The sequence below is a fragment of the Callospermophilus lateralis genome, chromosome 7 (assembly GCF_048772815.1).
Source record: "Callospermophilus lateralis isolate mCalLat2 chromosome 7, mCalLat2.hap1, whole genome shotgun sequence".
Taxonomy (NCBI): domain Eukaryota; kingdom Metazoa; phylum Chordata; class Mammalia; order Rodentia; family Sciuridae; genus Callospermophilus; species Callospermophilus lateralis.
In genome coordinates, this window is record NC_135311.1 from 138,635,725 (window position 1) to 138,651,934 (window position 16,210).

The 16,210-nt window shown below is 42.7% G+C and overlaps 1 protein-coding gene across 5 annotated transcripts in view; it reads left to right on the forward strand.

The window, feature by feature from the left end:
* Rere (arginine-glutamic acid dipeptide repeats) overlaps positions 1-16,210 on the forward strand; it is a 395,515-nt gene that overhangs the window by 328,866 nt on the left and 50,439 nt on the right. For all 5 annotated transcript variants that reach the window (XM_076861360.2, XM_076861359.2, XM_076861361.2 and 2 more), the window contains one exon: positions 4,829-4,909. In XM_076861360.2, coding sequence (XP_076717475.1) covers positions 4,829-4,909 — 81 coding nt within the window. The remainder of the gene's footprint in view (positions 1-4,828; positions 4,910-16,210) is intronic.

Here is a 16,210-nt window from a genome sequence, read left to right on the forward strand (position 1 = left end):
ACTGTGCTCACCACTAGATGTCAAATGTAAAATTTTTGAAAGTATCCTTTTAGATGCCTATGAGACAGTTGAGTGTTCCCAAGGGGCTTGGGTCACAGATTTGGCCATAGACATACTAGCTCATATCCTAGATGATGTTTAGAGCCTTGGGAACAGTGGAAATCATATTGAGTAAGTCTAACCCAAAGCTTTGGGGAGACTCAAACATTGAGAGGTTGAGTAGAGAACTAAGGCAGGTGGTATGAGGAAAATCAGGACTGTTTGATGCCAGGGGATCAAGAGATCACTCTGTTATCATGGTTCAGATTGGATCCTTCAGCTTTTACTAGTGCAGTTTTACTCTGACTACCCTAGACCAGGCCCTCTTCATCTCATTGTTGATTTCACTATGTTTCAGAAATTCACTGAACACCAGCTGCCTGATGCCAAGGGAGGCAAAGTGGCATAAGATATGATTCCTGCCTTTGCAGATTTTATGGACTCTGAGTAAATGAAATCTTATGCAAATAAATAAAAGGGAGGACTTATGGTGTTCATTTTAGAGTGTGAAGGATTTGAGCTTAGTTTGAGATGAACTTTGAAGGTACCTGCGTTGTAGTCAGTTGACATTATTGGAAAGGCAGGCAGGAACAGTGTCCTAGAGGGGCTGGAATTCAGGGCTTCAGGAATGTAAACACTATCCTACAGAGAGGTCAAAGTGCTATTCTTAGGTAGGAGCTGTGATAAGATAGTGTGGTACTGTTGTTTTGCAAAGTTCCTGGGCAGAGAATTGTAACTGAATAGGGGAGATGGGCTAGGCATGGCACTAGGAAATGGGGATCAAGGCCTGGCCAGGGAACAGCACTAAGATGGACAGAACAGTGGGGCTTTGTGCAGCCTTTCTTAGGAAGAATACCAAGCCGTTGGTTGAGTTGATGTTGGAACCCTGGAAAGTGTGTCATTTCAGATAATGGTGCCATGACAGGAAATTGTCATCACAATTGTCTGCATTTTACAGAGTGTGGCAGTGACACATATGGATTTAGGAAGGTGAGTTTGAATTCTGGCTTTACCTCTGAGAAATTAGGTAACCTTGATCTGGTTACTTAACTATTTTATGCCTCACCTTCCTTGTCTATAAAATGAGGTTGATAATAGAACCCCCTTTTTAAATTGGGAGGATTTTGAATTAATACATGAGGCTCGGTGGTATAGAAGGTGCTGAATGACTAGTTGAGTGGAATGATGTTCAGAGAATTATATCATTAATAAATGGAAGAAACAAGATCTTAACTACGATTTGTCCACTTCTCCAACATTACCTTGATGTTCCAGAATCAGTGTTTCTCACATTTCACTTTCCTTGTCTTGGCCTCTCCTGATGAACCTGTTATATGTCCCTTGGCATCAAGCCCACGTTTGATTGCGTGGTTCTGGCATTCTATCACCTGATTCGTGCCAGATCATCCACCATGGCTGGGCTCAATGGCACATGCCTGTAATCCCAGCCACTGGGGAGACTGAAACAGAAGGATTTCGAGGCACTAAGCAACTCAGTGAGTCCCTGACTCTAAATAAAATACAAAATAGGGCTGTGGGTGTGGCTCAGTGGTCAAGTGCCTCTGAGTTCAATCCCGAGTACAAAAAAAAAAGCTTACTCACCTCAACTCCATGTAGATTCTGACTCCATAACTCATCTCGATTTGCCACTTCTGTCCTTCAAGGAGGGACCCTCTAGATGCTGTCTCTCCTCAGGGATCAGGCCTATGTCTCCCTGTTTCGGTGAAGGCATTTGGGCCACCACAGGCCACTTCAGGCCCCCTCCCCTTGTTACTCTGATTAGCTGCTCATTACTTTATGCTTGTTGGCCTGGATAAACTTCACATATTACAGGAACTCCTAAAAAACAATCCATTTAATAAAGGTCCATGGTATTTTTATTATTTTTAAACCCACCCCCATGCTAGGTGCTCAACAAATTCTTTTTTTTTTTTTTTTTTTATTGTTTGTTTGTTTTTTAGCTTTAGGTGGACACAATATCTTTATTTTATTTTTATGTGGTGCTGAGGATTGAACCCAGTGCCTCATGCATGCCAGGCGAGCATGCTACCACTTGAGCCATATCCCCAGCCCTGTAGTTTGTTTGTTTGTTTAAAGAGAGTGAGGGGGGGAGAGAGAGAATTTTTTTTTAAAAATATTTTTTATTTTAGATTTCAGCGGATACAACATCTCTGTTTGTATGTGGTGCTGAGGATCGAACCCGGGCCGCACGCATGCCAGGCGAGCGCACTACTGCTTGAGCCACATCCCCAGCCCTGTTGTTTGTTTTTTAAAAAAATATTTTTATTTTTAAATTGTAGTTGGACACAATATCTTTATTAATTTTTATGTGTGCCGAGGATCGTACCCAGGGCCTCCCAGGGCCTCGAATGTGCTAAGTGAATGCTCTACCACTGAGCCACAATCCCTGCCCTTTAAATTGTTTTTTTAAAGGGTCCTAAGGATCAAACCTTTGTTTTTATGTGGTCCTAAGGATCAAACCAAGTACCTCACACCCTACACTGAGCTACAACCCCAGCCCCAACAAATTCTTAAAGAATAGATGAAGAAGCAGGAATTGTGATGCAGTAGTTCAAGTCCTCTTCATCTCACACCTGGATTTATATCATTAGTCTCTTAATCTAGACTGTTCCTAATCCAGACTTAGGACACTGCCACTGGAGCGCTTCTTATCCATTCTCTTCAGGGAAAGCTTGTGCTTCAACATTTCTGACAGGACCACAGCTCTAAACGGCTGCCTGCATCCCGATCCTCCCTGCCTTTCCGTGTTATCCGCGGGCTCTCTGTTCTGCACTCTGCGTCCTTGTAGTTCCTAGAGTGTTCTGTGTGCCCTTCCTGGCTGATTAAGAGCCCTGCTGGAGCCCACCTGGCAAGCTCAAGCTCTTCCTTGTCACTTCCTCTAAAACATCAGCAAGCAGAATAAGGTGCTACCTCCTTCTCCTAACTCCACCCACCACCCTATTGTTCCTGGGCTGCTTTCCTTGTAGGTCCAAATCTGGAGGCTTCTTGAGGGCAGGGCCATCTTTTTCTTGCCTCATCTCCCTGGAGATGCTGTATGCACAAGGCCGGGAATGCCTGTTGATCATATGAATAATACTTCCATCTAGTCCTCTTAAGAAGACAGCGTGCGTCTTTCTGGTTCCTTGACAGATATTTCCTTCGAACTATATGAACTTTATTGAAAATTGACAACGATGAGTCATATCTTGGCAAAGAAAACGCAAAGCCTCAGGGACTGGAGTAGGGGGTTCCTAATGGGTCTTACAGGTGAAATCTGGCTCTTCCCTGAATCTGCCCAGCAGGTCTCAAACACCGGGAGTAGGAGGGCCTCTTTCTTCGGTGGACAGGTGATTTATTGGCTGGGAAGCTTCCGTAGTGATTTAGTTGTGGAAGGGCGCCTTTCGAAGTGTAGGCCAATGCCTGGCCCCGGCGGGGAGCGGCCGCCCACAACCGCTGGCCGGAAGGGGACGCGGGGGTCGTGGAGGCCGGCCCGCGCCTGGCAGCCAAGGCTCTGTGGGCGTGTGGCCCGGGCGCTGTCGACCCGGTGCTCTCCGAGCGTGGGCTGGAGACGCAGCGGCCTGGGAAGGGCCCCAGCCCCACGGGCGCCGGGTCCCCGTGCTCTCCGCGGTCGGAGGAAGTTTCTGTGCTTTGCTGCCTTGGCGTACTGCTGCTCCGAAGGAGGACACTGAGATACCGCGCGCCTCCAGGAGGCTCCGGCTGCCCAGCGGGGGTCGGGTCGGGGGCGGGGCCGGGGCCAGAGCGCGGGGCCCGGCGGGCGGTTCGGCGATCCAGGCCGCCTTTTGCAGCCGCCCGCGGCCGCGCCGGGCTCTGCGCGCCGCGCTCCAGCCTCCTCCCCCGGTGGTGGTGGCGGCGGCGGCAGCGGCCCCAGCCCCGCGCCCCCCGCGCCCCGCGCCGCGCGGCCCCGCCGCGGTCACACGCCGAGCAGCCCGCGGCCGCCTCCGCCCTGCGCTTTGTGGAGCCGCGCCGAGTGACAGGCAGCGGGCCCTCGCCGCCCCGGGCCCGTGCGCTTACCTGTGGCTGTCGGGGTCGGCCGCGCGGGACCGGCTCGGAGCCCTGAGGTGGGGGCCGGGGCGGGAGGGACTGCTCGGGAGGAATGGGACAAAGTGAAAGTCTCCCGGCCGGGCTTAGGGACGGGTCTGAGACTGCTGCGAAAATGGAGGGGGGCGGTGAGGGGCGTCTGGAGGGAGGAAGGGGTGCTGCGATTCTTTATCTGGAGTGGCTTTTAATGTCGGAGGTGGCGGGGCAGGCCGCCTGGGCTTCGGGCTCCCAGCCGGCTTCCGCGATGTCGGTGCCTTCCTGGTGAATTCCTGGATTAAGGAACCGGGCCTTTCAACCACCTAGGGTGCCCTTCTGGAAGAGTCACCAGGTTTGGTTCTGTTTCCCTTCTGCCCAACACTTCTAGGAAGCTTCGTTCTCGAGCAGAAAGCAGTTGTGCTGTTTTATTGAAACGTGGGCATATTTGTTGTTTAGACCTTCGTGGGCCAGACTACGCCTGGTAGCATGGGGGACAATCTTAGCTATATAGAGTATGTCTTTCTCTTAAATGTGCTGCCCGGGTTGGGGTTTCGATGGGGGCTGCCCGAGGCCCGCGCTCGCGGGTGGGTCCCAGCTGTGTTGCCGAAATGTTCTTCCAGCCTAGTCAATATTCCCTAGCTGAGACTTTTTTGTGGTGGTTATTCTGCTGATTGCAGATATCTTTGCTTTGCTGACATCCTGTTTTTTTTTTTTTTTTTGGATTTTACATCCCATTTATTTCTTTTTATCACAGAAGCGCTTCGTTAAGGGACTCAGGCAGTACGGCAAGAACTTCTTCAGAATTAGAAAGGAGCTGCTTCCCAATAAGGAAACAGTGAGTACAATCGGACTTTATGTAACTTGATTTTTTTCCCTCTTTGCTCCTGCTGCTTCTCTGCATTTGATCTTAGGAAATGGTTTCCTTTAACCCTGTGCGGTGCTCAGACTCAGGCTGGCATCTAGAATTGTATTGGTTCCACTTCCTTTTAATTTTAGCTTGTGAATTTAGATGGTAAGGTGACATATTATGCTCATCACCCTCAAGAACTGTGTTGTAACTGCAGCAACAGAAAAGCCTTTGGGAGCAGAGGGTAAGTTGGAGGAGGGATTGTGGCATGTTACCACACCTAATGTTAACCACAGTGGCTGGGATAGGAAATGCCATTTATCACCAGTTTAGATTTGGTAATTGGCAAACTTCATCAACCAAGCCAGACAAGAGAATTAAGGGGTTTGTGATTCCCTGTAATTTGAATTCTGTTAGGATCCCCCCCTTCTTATAAAGTTGCTCTTTTGAAGAGTAGTTTTTAACTCTTAATATTCTTAGCCCTTAAAGTATGCACTTTTCATTGGACTAATGCAAAGTTTTTAAGCGGAGCTTTTTTAAAAATTCCTTTGATATTTCACAAAGCTGGGGATCATATCTGACAATACTCCTGATAAGCTTGGGGTAGGAGGTTTTGCTAAGGAAACTTCAGAATGAAATTGTACGAAGGTAATGCTGGAAGGAATTCGGTTTCATTAGCCTGTAATTGCAACCCTCCTGAATATAAGTGGTGTTGAGAAGGGAGAGTGGACTTCTGGCTAGGTCAGAGAATAGGGTCCATTGAGGAAGGAACAGGACCAGCCACTTCCCATCTCCTATTTCCTCCCAATTGGACCCAATAACTGGAAGTATTCTTCAGGACTTTTTTTGGGATTGGGGGTAGGGTTGGACAGAAGGGAGTTGATATTTAATCTGCATATACACTGGGCTATTTTTTAATAAGTGGAAGATAGAGGAAGAATATCCATTATAAAGTGGGTAGTAGAATTTTTGTTGGTCTGCTTTTGTTGTCTGTTGGTATCCTTTAGCAATTTCTCTTACTCAATTTTGTTTCTTCTTTCTTTCTTTCTTTTCTTTTTTTTTTTTTTTTAAGAACTCTTTCTGGATACTTCACTATACAGTACCTTGATGACCTCATGATGATGCATAATGGGAAAGAAAGGTTCTGAGATTTTAAGTACAGCCTACTACAATTGATGGCTATATCAATTAGATTAAACTTTTATTTATATTTTTGTGCGTCTACATATGCTGGGATGGGTCATTGAGAGTGGTTGGGAGAGAGAAAACCATTTATAAGTATTAAAATAAAATGTATTATGGAACCAATCTCTATATTCAACTTATTTTTTCTTTTTCCAGAACAGGTTGGAAAGAGGTAATTACTGTGAGACGGTGAAATAAAGTTTTCTGGGGATTTTAGTTGTTTGTGCTTCATACATACTTTTAAAATTTAAAATGGCTTGAGTTAAGTGTAGGAGTTTTGGTTTGGCTGAGTGAAAAGGAGTCCATGCGAGTAAATTTGTCCTGAAGTTGTGAACAGCCAGCTTGTCCCCTCTCAAGTCAAGTTTTATATATCCCTATGCTCTGCTTAAAGTTGTAAACCATGAAGAATTTTATACAAGAAATTTCTTGAAAATCGTTTTTATCTTTCTGGTTTAAAAAGTACTTAGAGTGGCACAATTAAACATTAAATCAGAAGTCTACCGTCTATCATTAAGAAACACCAGACAGGCTGGGGTTGTGGCTTACTGGGTAGAGCACTCACCTAACACATGTGAGATCCTGGATTCAATCCTCAGCACCACATAAAAAGATATAAGTAAAATAAAGGTACTGTGTCCAATTACAACTAAAAAATAAAATATTTTTAAAACACCAGACAGTTTTATCTAGCATTTTATCTCTGTGGTGGAAACAGTCCTGACTAACCTTTAACCTAGGTAAGGCTCTTCTGATCTTTTTTTCTAATTAGAAATTATAAAGTTAATAATCTGTCTTCTCACTCTTGGGTGTCCCTTTTCATTGATGACACCGACTCAGCAAACAGCCTTTTCTTTTCTAGCTGCTCTTGGTACACCAGCCTTGTGAGCTGCCTCTCTGGTTGTCTTTCCTGAGACCTTTCCCCATTACTCACTGGTGGTGACCGTTCCCTTCCCTTCTGGCCCTTCCTCTTACTCAGGGGGCATCATCAGTGGAGTAAATGAGAGAGTGGTTTGCAGAAATGGAAGGTTTATTGTGGCTGATGTGCTAGGCATTCAGTGTCCTGCTCTCTTTGGACTACAAGGGAGGAGTTTGGTAGTAGGGGAAGTCTGTAAGTATAGTTAGTAATCAGCTGGGAGAGGCACTCTTCTTCTATTTCCTTACTTATCAGTGTAGCCAGGCTAATCATTCACAGCCCTCAGGGAGGGGAGGTCAAAGGTGGTTTTCATTTTTGCTTTAGAAGATGAGAAAATCAGAAGATACTAGTGTTCTTGGTTCAAAATTTCCTTTGTAGAATTTTTATGGTCTTACTCTTTTTTATTGTAAATCCCTTTAATCTAGGTACTTCCCACATTCACCTCTGTCTACCAGAATTATTAACTCATTTCTTTGCTATTCTCAAGTGACTTGAAACTTCAGAAGGGCATCAGCATCCAAAAGAACATGCCTGTTCTGGCATGGAGCAGGGCCAGCAGCCCTGTGTGCTATTCTTGGCCTTACCAGAAAATATAGTACTTGTTGATCTCTTTGAACTGTGCAGTCTGTTTGGAGCAGGGCAGTGGGAAGTTCAGGTCACATCCCGACAAGGACTGGGAAATTATTTTATCTGAAATTGTAGTTCTATACATGAGAATTTTATAGGTGCTACCATCTTTATCAAAATGTTTGCACACCTTTAGCGTTTGCTGTGCCTGAGAACAAAGTGATGGTTCTTGCCTCCTCTGCCAGTGACTTCTTGTGAGCCTCAGCAAGATTATTCAACCTCTCTGTCCTTGAATTTTTGTATGTATAAAATGAAGTGATGATTCTTACTCCTTAGAATTGTCTGGAGACTTTAAGTGAGATAATGTCTGTAAAAAATGTATAAGAACAATTGAAAACAATTGTTCTTCCATGTTGGGTCTGAATAAGAAAAGCAGCTACTTGTTTTCCTTAATCTGTTCTGCCAAACCCTTTCAATTGAAAAGCTGGGAGGAGTGGAGAGGGCCCTCCTTAGTTTAGGAACATTCCTCCTCACCCTTGAAGCTGGGTTGAAGGGACTGGGTTTCTGCCAGTTCATCTTATACAGTTAGGTCAGAGGAGGGATCCTGGTGGGCAAAGCCATAAACAGTTTTCCTAGCTCTTTTGGTTTCTGGTGTTTATTATACAGATACTATATCTGACTTTTCTCCGAACATTGCTATGCCCTGAAGTGGGAATAGTGGCCACAGTTGCGGAAAACCAACTGTTTATAGAGGTTTAGTTGGATGGGTATTGCATGTTAACCTCATGGTACCCAAGGGAATGCTGCAGTTGAGGTCTTTTAGTATCATGGTTATACAGATACCCTGTAGTTTATTCTACCCACGCTGTTTCTTCCTCTCTATGGCCATTTGTTTCCCTTTAATATGCTTATAAAATGTATAATTAGTAGCAGAATGTGGTAAGGAGTCAGCTGAAAATCTCAGGTCCACCTTGGTAGCATAATTCTCCCTCAAGGCACCTTTTGCCCTAAACCACATCTCAGTTTTGGGTGTGAGTATATTTGTTTAAATCACAGTGAGTATTCTCTCACTGGCCTTCTAAGATGACCCTGGGGAATCAGGCTCCTGGATTCTACTTTGAGCACTGCTGCTTTTTTGTTGGGTAGATGAGTTACATGGCCTTTGATGTTAAAGATAAAACCTGAAAACATAGGAGGTCTGATAGGGTCAGATCTTAAACCTAGAGGGTAATATTATGAATAATACAAAATCATGGGTGATCCAAAAATTCACACACACTTGTACTATTTTTTTTTCTTTTAGCATTTATTGCCATTTTCTGTAAAACCATCAGTATTTCTCAGGCCTTCTTTTACTCTTGAGAACGGGTCTCTCTTTGTCTGGCACCTAGGTTGGATGATGACCTTTGTCTACAGCGCTGTGTGCTGTTTGCAGCGTTGGGGTGTAGTTGGGAGCACCTCTCTTCAGTGCTATTATTCTTGTCTCAGATGCAGTGAACACCAGTGCAGTGAACAGTTTGATCTGCCCACTTGGCAGGGGAGAGGTGCCCTAAACTGCTAGCTTCCTGAGGGGAAGAAAGGCTTGAAGGGTGCGCCTTGGCTGTCCTCTTTATTTCTGAGCACTTAACCCAGTAGCGATTAAGTTTAGGTTTTGTAAGCTCAGTTGATGACAGTTGATATTTACTAGAAGTTCATTTTCATTCACTTTCCATTTTCAGAACTAAACATTTTATATCGTTTGTTTATTTCTAAAGTTTAGGATAAGTGCTTTAATGGGTGGAATGTCTCCCTGCCCTGCAGGGAGCTGGCATTGCAGGAGGAAGGTGGACCTCTTACGTGTCTTGCAGTGCTTGGAAGAATGTCAGGGCCTTGGTGGGTTCCTGAAGGGCTAGTTTCAGAACAAGATGTTGAAAGTGGACTTTGATGGTGGTGCTCATTTTTTATGGGCTTCTGTTTGGGAGGGTGAAGGAAAAGCAACTGTGCAGCCATAGGAAGTATCATGAGCAAGAGCACAGAGGCAGGAAATTGTAAAACATGCCCAGCAGGGACAGCACATGTGCAGAGGAGATTATATAAACAGATTCAGGAGAACCTGGGCCAAAATTTTGGCTTGGAGGTAGAGTTTGGGGGACCTTGAACAACCTCCAAAGAGAGGAAGCAGGACCCATTTCTGAAGGCTTTTTGAGAAGAGAAGTGAGGGCAACACCACTGAGCTGTGGAGCCAGGGACAGGGGAGGCTCAGTAATGATTCAGATTTAGAAGAAGGCGTAAAATGGTGACTTGAAAATTGACTTCTGGGAATGGAAGTACTTTTTATCTTGATTTTTCCCTAATGAAAGCCCAGTGAAGGGACAGTTGGTTTTGATGTTTTTATTAACTTTGGGTCATGGGATGAAAAGTTTTACAGATTTAGATTTTTAATTTGAGAAATAACATGAAAACCAACCATCTTTCTCAGCCATATTTCTGTGAGTTGAATTCTATTAAATATGTGCATAACTGCTGGATATTAATTGTTCTTTTCTCCAGGCAAAAATGTCATTTACATAGAGCATATTTCCCCAACAAAGAATAAATACTGTTGAGAAAGGGCTTTAAGACCAAGTAATCAAGATTCTGTTAATCTTGAGAGGTTAAAAATGATTCTAGCATTCATTATATGAGTTTACAGCATAAAATTTATTTAATTTCAGATTATAACCTTAGATAAACAAGTTTCCAGCCTCATTAATGCTTAATCTAATGTTACGTAACAAAGTATGGAAGAAGTTGACACTATTGAGAACTGGCAGAAGTGCTGCTTAACAATGCTTTAGAAGATCTCTGGTTTTAAATCTCCTGCCTCTAGTACAACTGAAAATCCTAGCTGCCCCCAGTGAGGTACTCAGGGCTGTATTATCACCATCACCTGGGAGCTTGTGAAAATTGCAGACTCTCAGGCCCTTTGTCCATGGCCATTGAGCCAGAATCTGCATTTTAATAAGCTCCCCAGGTGATTCAAATCTACTGTAAAAGTAAGGGGGCAGCTGCTGTTTACAGTAATGCAGACTTCCAGTATGCAGACTAATCCGCTGTGGCACATTCATTCTTTTAAGTTGTAAATTGCATCACTGTTAGGGGTTGGTTTTTTTGATTTTTTTTTTTTTCAAATTATTACAAAGTATCTCAAATATATCTGGGCTTATTTCCATTCTCCATAATAGAATTTCTTTAAGGCTTTTTTTCTTTTTCTCTTTGTGGTGCTAAGAATGGGCCTTGCATATGCAGGTGCTCTACCACTGAGCTACATTCCCAGCCCTAGAATTTAATGGAGTTATTTTCCCATCTCTACTCCATTTCCCCCTAGAAACACAGTTGAACTCCTGTCTTATTTCATATAAAAACCCTTACACTTCTCAGTACTCTGTAGCATGAAGACAGCGTGTTAGACCATGTCAGACCTTACTTCAGTTTCCAACAAAACTTTTTATTGGAAAGGATGATGTTCTCTTATTAATAAGAAGCTTTCGTGTGCTTTAATTCTAAAGTATTTTAAGGTGTTGCTTTCTTTTGCTGCCACCCCTTCCATGTGAGAAGAAATGTAAGCACTTTGAGGGTTTAACAAGATGAGTAGAAGGAGAGACTTGTGTGCCATACTGTCTCGTAATAACTGATTGTACCTAAATGTAAAGAGTTGGAATTTTCCACTAAAGGCAAAAGTGATTACCAGTAGAAACAGGCACTGCATTTTGGCAGCAAGTACTGTGATCTTACAGAAATTGCAGTGCTGAGGGACACAGGCTTGAATCTATTAATTCTGATAGTCTAAGCTGTATGGATACTTTGGGTGGGGTTCCAGTCTTAACTAAGGTGATCCAAGAGAGGTGACTTATATAAGTGAACCGATTAAATAGTTTGTATATGAGAAACTCCTGGTGCTGATGTTGGAAAGAAGAGGAGATACTAAAATGTTTTGTGGTTTTGTAAACCAAGGGCTTTGGATATTTGCTGTTTTCCGTGTCAGGCGTAGGCATGTATTGGCTTCATCCTACATATGAGGAGGACTAGTGGAAATGGCATGTGGGCATGTAATTACGTGAAATTTATTTCTTGTGGCAATTGCACCCATATGAAGAATGCCTTGGATTTTTAAGGTGCTGTTGAACAGCATGTGTACAAGGTTAATTGAAAAGCAAGGGGGACAGAAATTTCTTGTTATTTGCTGTTGGTACTCTTACTATTTGCCTGGATCTTGTTTACCTGGATGACTTTTAGGTGGATGTTTGTGGCTTTTTGTGTGTGTGTGTGTGTGTGTGTGTGTGTTTGTGTTTTAAGCCTTATAAGAGCTGTGAACACATTGACTCTGAAAACTGAGTTTGCAAACTAAGTTTGAAAAAAAAAATCTAAGAATAAAACTATTTAATATTGAGTTTTAAAATATATTTGAAATGATTATCCTTGAATAATTGGTTCGTTTTAATCTCATTTGAAGTTATGTTCTTGATAATACTTAGGAGACTGGAGTAAAAATTGTTGTTTTGAGAAGTAAAGTAAAACTTGAACCTCAGTCTGAAAACATCCCCTCTATCTCAAATTAAACATTTTCCCATTGTATACAGTTTGAAAACTATTAATTGAAAAGCAAGGGGGAAAGAAATTTCTTGAAACACCAGAAATCCTTTAAGCTAAGTTTTGTTTTTTGTGGTTGTTTTAAGATGTTCGGTTTCCTTTTGTGTTTGTGTGGGGGAGGGGCAGTGCTGGGGAGGTAACCTAGGGCCTTGTGCATGCTAGACAAATGCCCTACCACTGAGCTACATCCCCACCCCGAACTAAGTTTTACTACTAACAGCCCTTGTTATTTTCTTTTTCCCACTTTGGAAATTTGAATCTTTGTTTTGTGCAACTGTCTTAAATCATCTTCTGAATCCTCTCAGTTGTGGCATCCTGATGCCCAGCATCTAACTATTGAGGTGTTTGCACCGTAACAGTAGGCAGAGTTGGGAGTTTGGGGGGAGCTTTTTGATAACCCCAGACTTGTGCCAATTAGGATAGGCATGAGTAAGAGAGTGCGGTCTCTCATGGAGCTCACAGCTAGGAAAGGGGCCAGCTGGGCTGGGTGCTTCTCTGGAAGGTTCCTTAGTCACCTCATTTACAGAAGTCTTGCTGGGGCTGCACAGTTTTGAAAGTCTTATGCACCCTTATGCGGGCCACTTGGCTGTTTACACAGAGGGCCAGCTTATCTCTTCAATTTGTTCTGCCCTTTACCTATTAATTTTTATCTTGGACTTGATTCTGCTTCCTCTTGTCCAGTCATTTCTATTCACATAGATGCATATACATAACTAAGTAGAGCACAAGGCTTTCTGGGTAGGAACTGCATTTTTATGCCTCTGTGTTACTTTTAGTGTTCTATAATAGGCCCTTACTTAATATTTGTTAAAAATGAACTATGTGTTGTGGAAAGAGAAAAAATGAAATATGTGTGTATTCACACTTGATAGTAATGGTTTAGGAGTACATCATAACCACAGAGATATAATAATCAGTCCTAAGATAAAACTAACTCCTAGTGTTTAAGGAAATGATTTCCTCATCCTTGGCTCACTGTTGGTTTGCAGGGCTATATCATTGTTTTGTTTGTTTGTTTAGTTGTTGATAGGCCTTTATTAAACTTATTTACTTTTATTTATTTATTTCTTTTTTGGTGGTGGTGCTGGGGGTTGAACCCAGGACCAGGACCTTGTGTATACAAGGCAAGCACTCTACCTGCTGAGCTATATCCCCAGCCCCTGAATTTATTTACTTATATGTGATGCTGAGAATTGAACCCAGTGCCTCACACCTGTTAGGCAAGGGCTCTACCACTGAGCCACAACTCCAAGCCTGATATAATCGTTTTTAAGACCAATGAAAGGACTTTGACTTTATGTAATAGAGAGAAAATCCTTGTTAAACTCAAGTGTCCCAACATGCTAAGACTAGAACTTGGGGTTTCACTCTGCCATGCTGGGCCTTCCTGTTCTGTGCCATACTCTGTCTCGTAATAACAAATTCCACTTAAGTGTAAAGAGTTGAAATTGTCGGCTCTACTTCTGCATAGTGGTTCTGTGTTGTAAGATTATTTAAAGATTAAAACCTGTTTATTTTTCTTAGCAGTTTTATTGAGCCGATCAAGAATAAAATATTGTCTTTAATGGCTTGACATCAAAACAATAATTAGAAGAGAGAGAAGGGAAAGGGGAGAAGCTCAGGGTTGCCAGATCTCTGCAGCTTTGTAAGCTTCCTATGACTGTTTATGGATTTTTTTTTCTTTCAGTCTTTTAGTGAGTCACCATCATATGCCATTTTATTATCTTGAGAACAGTCTCTGGAATGTTTTCTCCTGTGTCTTTTCTGTATGAGTGCAACATCATTGAGGGTATTCTGAACAGTCTTAAGGTGAGGATTTTCTCTAGTGAGGCTTTGGTTTTGCATGTACAGCCGCTGCCATGCCTCTTTGTATATGAAGTTCGATTTGTTTTTTAGTTTGGCGAGATATGGTGACTTTCATGTGTTTGATTATTTTAGCTGGCTGGAGCAAGATATATCCAGTGCCTTTGGGATTTGGTTATTTGATTATTGATCTAGGCACATCCCCTTGAAGATCAGAACTTGGTTCTCCTTCCTACAAATGTTCTAATGAGACACATGGAACCAGGTCAGAGGTTTGCTGGCCTTAAGTTACCAAGGGAGGTGCTATGGTTTTAAAGAATCTGGAATTTATGGAGCAATGAGAAGATTGTGGCTGGTTTCACAAAACGAAGCAGAGAGTCAGTGAACTAACTGGGTGCTTTCTGCAGAATGTGGGGTTTAAATAACATCTTTAGTACACCTCTAAAAACTCAAAACATTTAAATATATTAATTTGATGGCATAAAACAACAAAGATTTTTATTATATATCATGATTTTTGTAGATCAGGAATTTGGCCAGACTCATCTGGCCTCTGTTTTCATATTGCCAGATGGGTTGATCTGAAGGTCCAAGATGACTTAACCTCCCATCTGCCACTTGGTGGGCATGGGTGGGAAGCTGTACTCTTTCTGTGCTGTTGACTAGAGTACCTACATTTTGCTTAACAAAACCCAAAGCTCTTATTTTATTTGGCCATGTAAACCTTCCAGATGACTCAGGAGAAAAGTTCATGTAACTCTCTGAACCATTTCTTGTCTACCAGATATCAGGCGGAGTGACACATCTAAAGGATGTAAAGCTGCTTTCTGTGCTCATTCTGTATTTGTATTAAGATTACATGTTCAGGGGGCTGGGGCTGTAGCCCAGTGGCAGGGCACTTACCTAGCACTTGTTGAGGCACTGTGTTTGATCCTTAGCACCATATAAAAATAAAAACAAAATAAAGGCATTCTGTTAGTCTGTGACTTTAAGAAAATAATAATAATTAAAGAGAGATTACGGGTTTACAAATAGGGATATGTACCCATTTGTCCAGAGTATTTTTCTTAGATTTAAATTCCACTGTACTATTTTCTTTTGTATAATACTGTGTTCTCTTTACTATTTACTCTGCTTTTAATATTTGGTAAGTCATGCTTATTTGTTATGAAAGTTTTCTAGAAATCAGTGAGCTAGAATGTTTGGATACTGTGAATGTAAGAAACTTGTAGTTTGTTCTTTATACTGGTCAGTTATCAGACGCTGCCTGTGCTTATGGAGCATGGTGAGAAGATAGAGGGATGGTTATGTTCCTTGAGGATCTCTGGCTGTTTAATTGCCACAGTGCAAGTTGGAGTGAAACCAAGTGCTGGACTCTGTGGTGTGGACATTAGGTGGTAATGGGAGGTTCAGGGAGTTGTGGCTTGAAATTTTTTGAAGGGCAAGTGTTTAAAATGTTAAAACTTGTTTGAAGTCGAGTATGGTAGCATGTGCCTGTAATCCCAGCAATTTGGGAGACTGAGGCTGGAGGATTGCAAATTTGAGGCCGTTCTCAACAATTTAACAACAAAACACTCAGCAACTTAGAGAGACCCTGCCTCAAAAAATAGAAAGGGCTGAGGAAGTACCTCAATGGTAAAGTGCCCTGGGTTCATTCCCCAGTACCAAAAAAAAAAAAAAAACTGTTTGAATAAGCCTTGACAAAAGTGTCCTCAAAGTATTGTTGCCTACTTCCCAGTGTCTAATCCTCTATGGCATTCCTGTTTTTCCTGAACTCCTAGTGGTTTTGGTCAGTTTCATTCTTCGAAGCATTTTCTTTTTAATAAGCTGAAATCCGAATTTACTTCATCTTCCATACCGTGCCCTGGGACATAAGGTGCTCTACCTGATCAGGGTGGTTGGCTCATCTCCCGCCTAGCTGGCTCTCTGTTGTCCACACATGCCTCAGGAACCTGCAACATCAGTCTAGGTAAGCTTAGGTCCTAGATTGAGACATTTATCATTTGTCCCTCTGTGAAATCTGACGTCCACAGAAAGGAGAAAGTGGTAGAGAGGACCCTAGCAGGGCCAGGGTCACACCCATCCCTTGCTTGGCCTTTTTCTTCACTAGATTGGTCGGCAGGAATTCAGTAGGAATTCAGCACCTGCTGTGCATCTGTGCATACTTCTAGGGTAACCTGAGTTTCAGCAGAGGTTTTGTTCTGTTGAGTTGA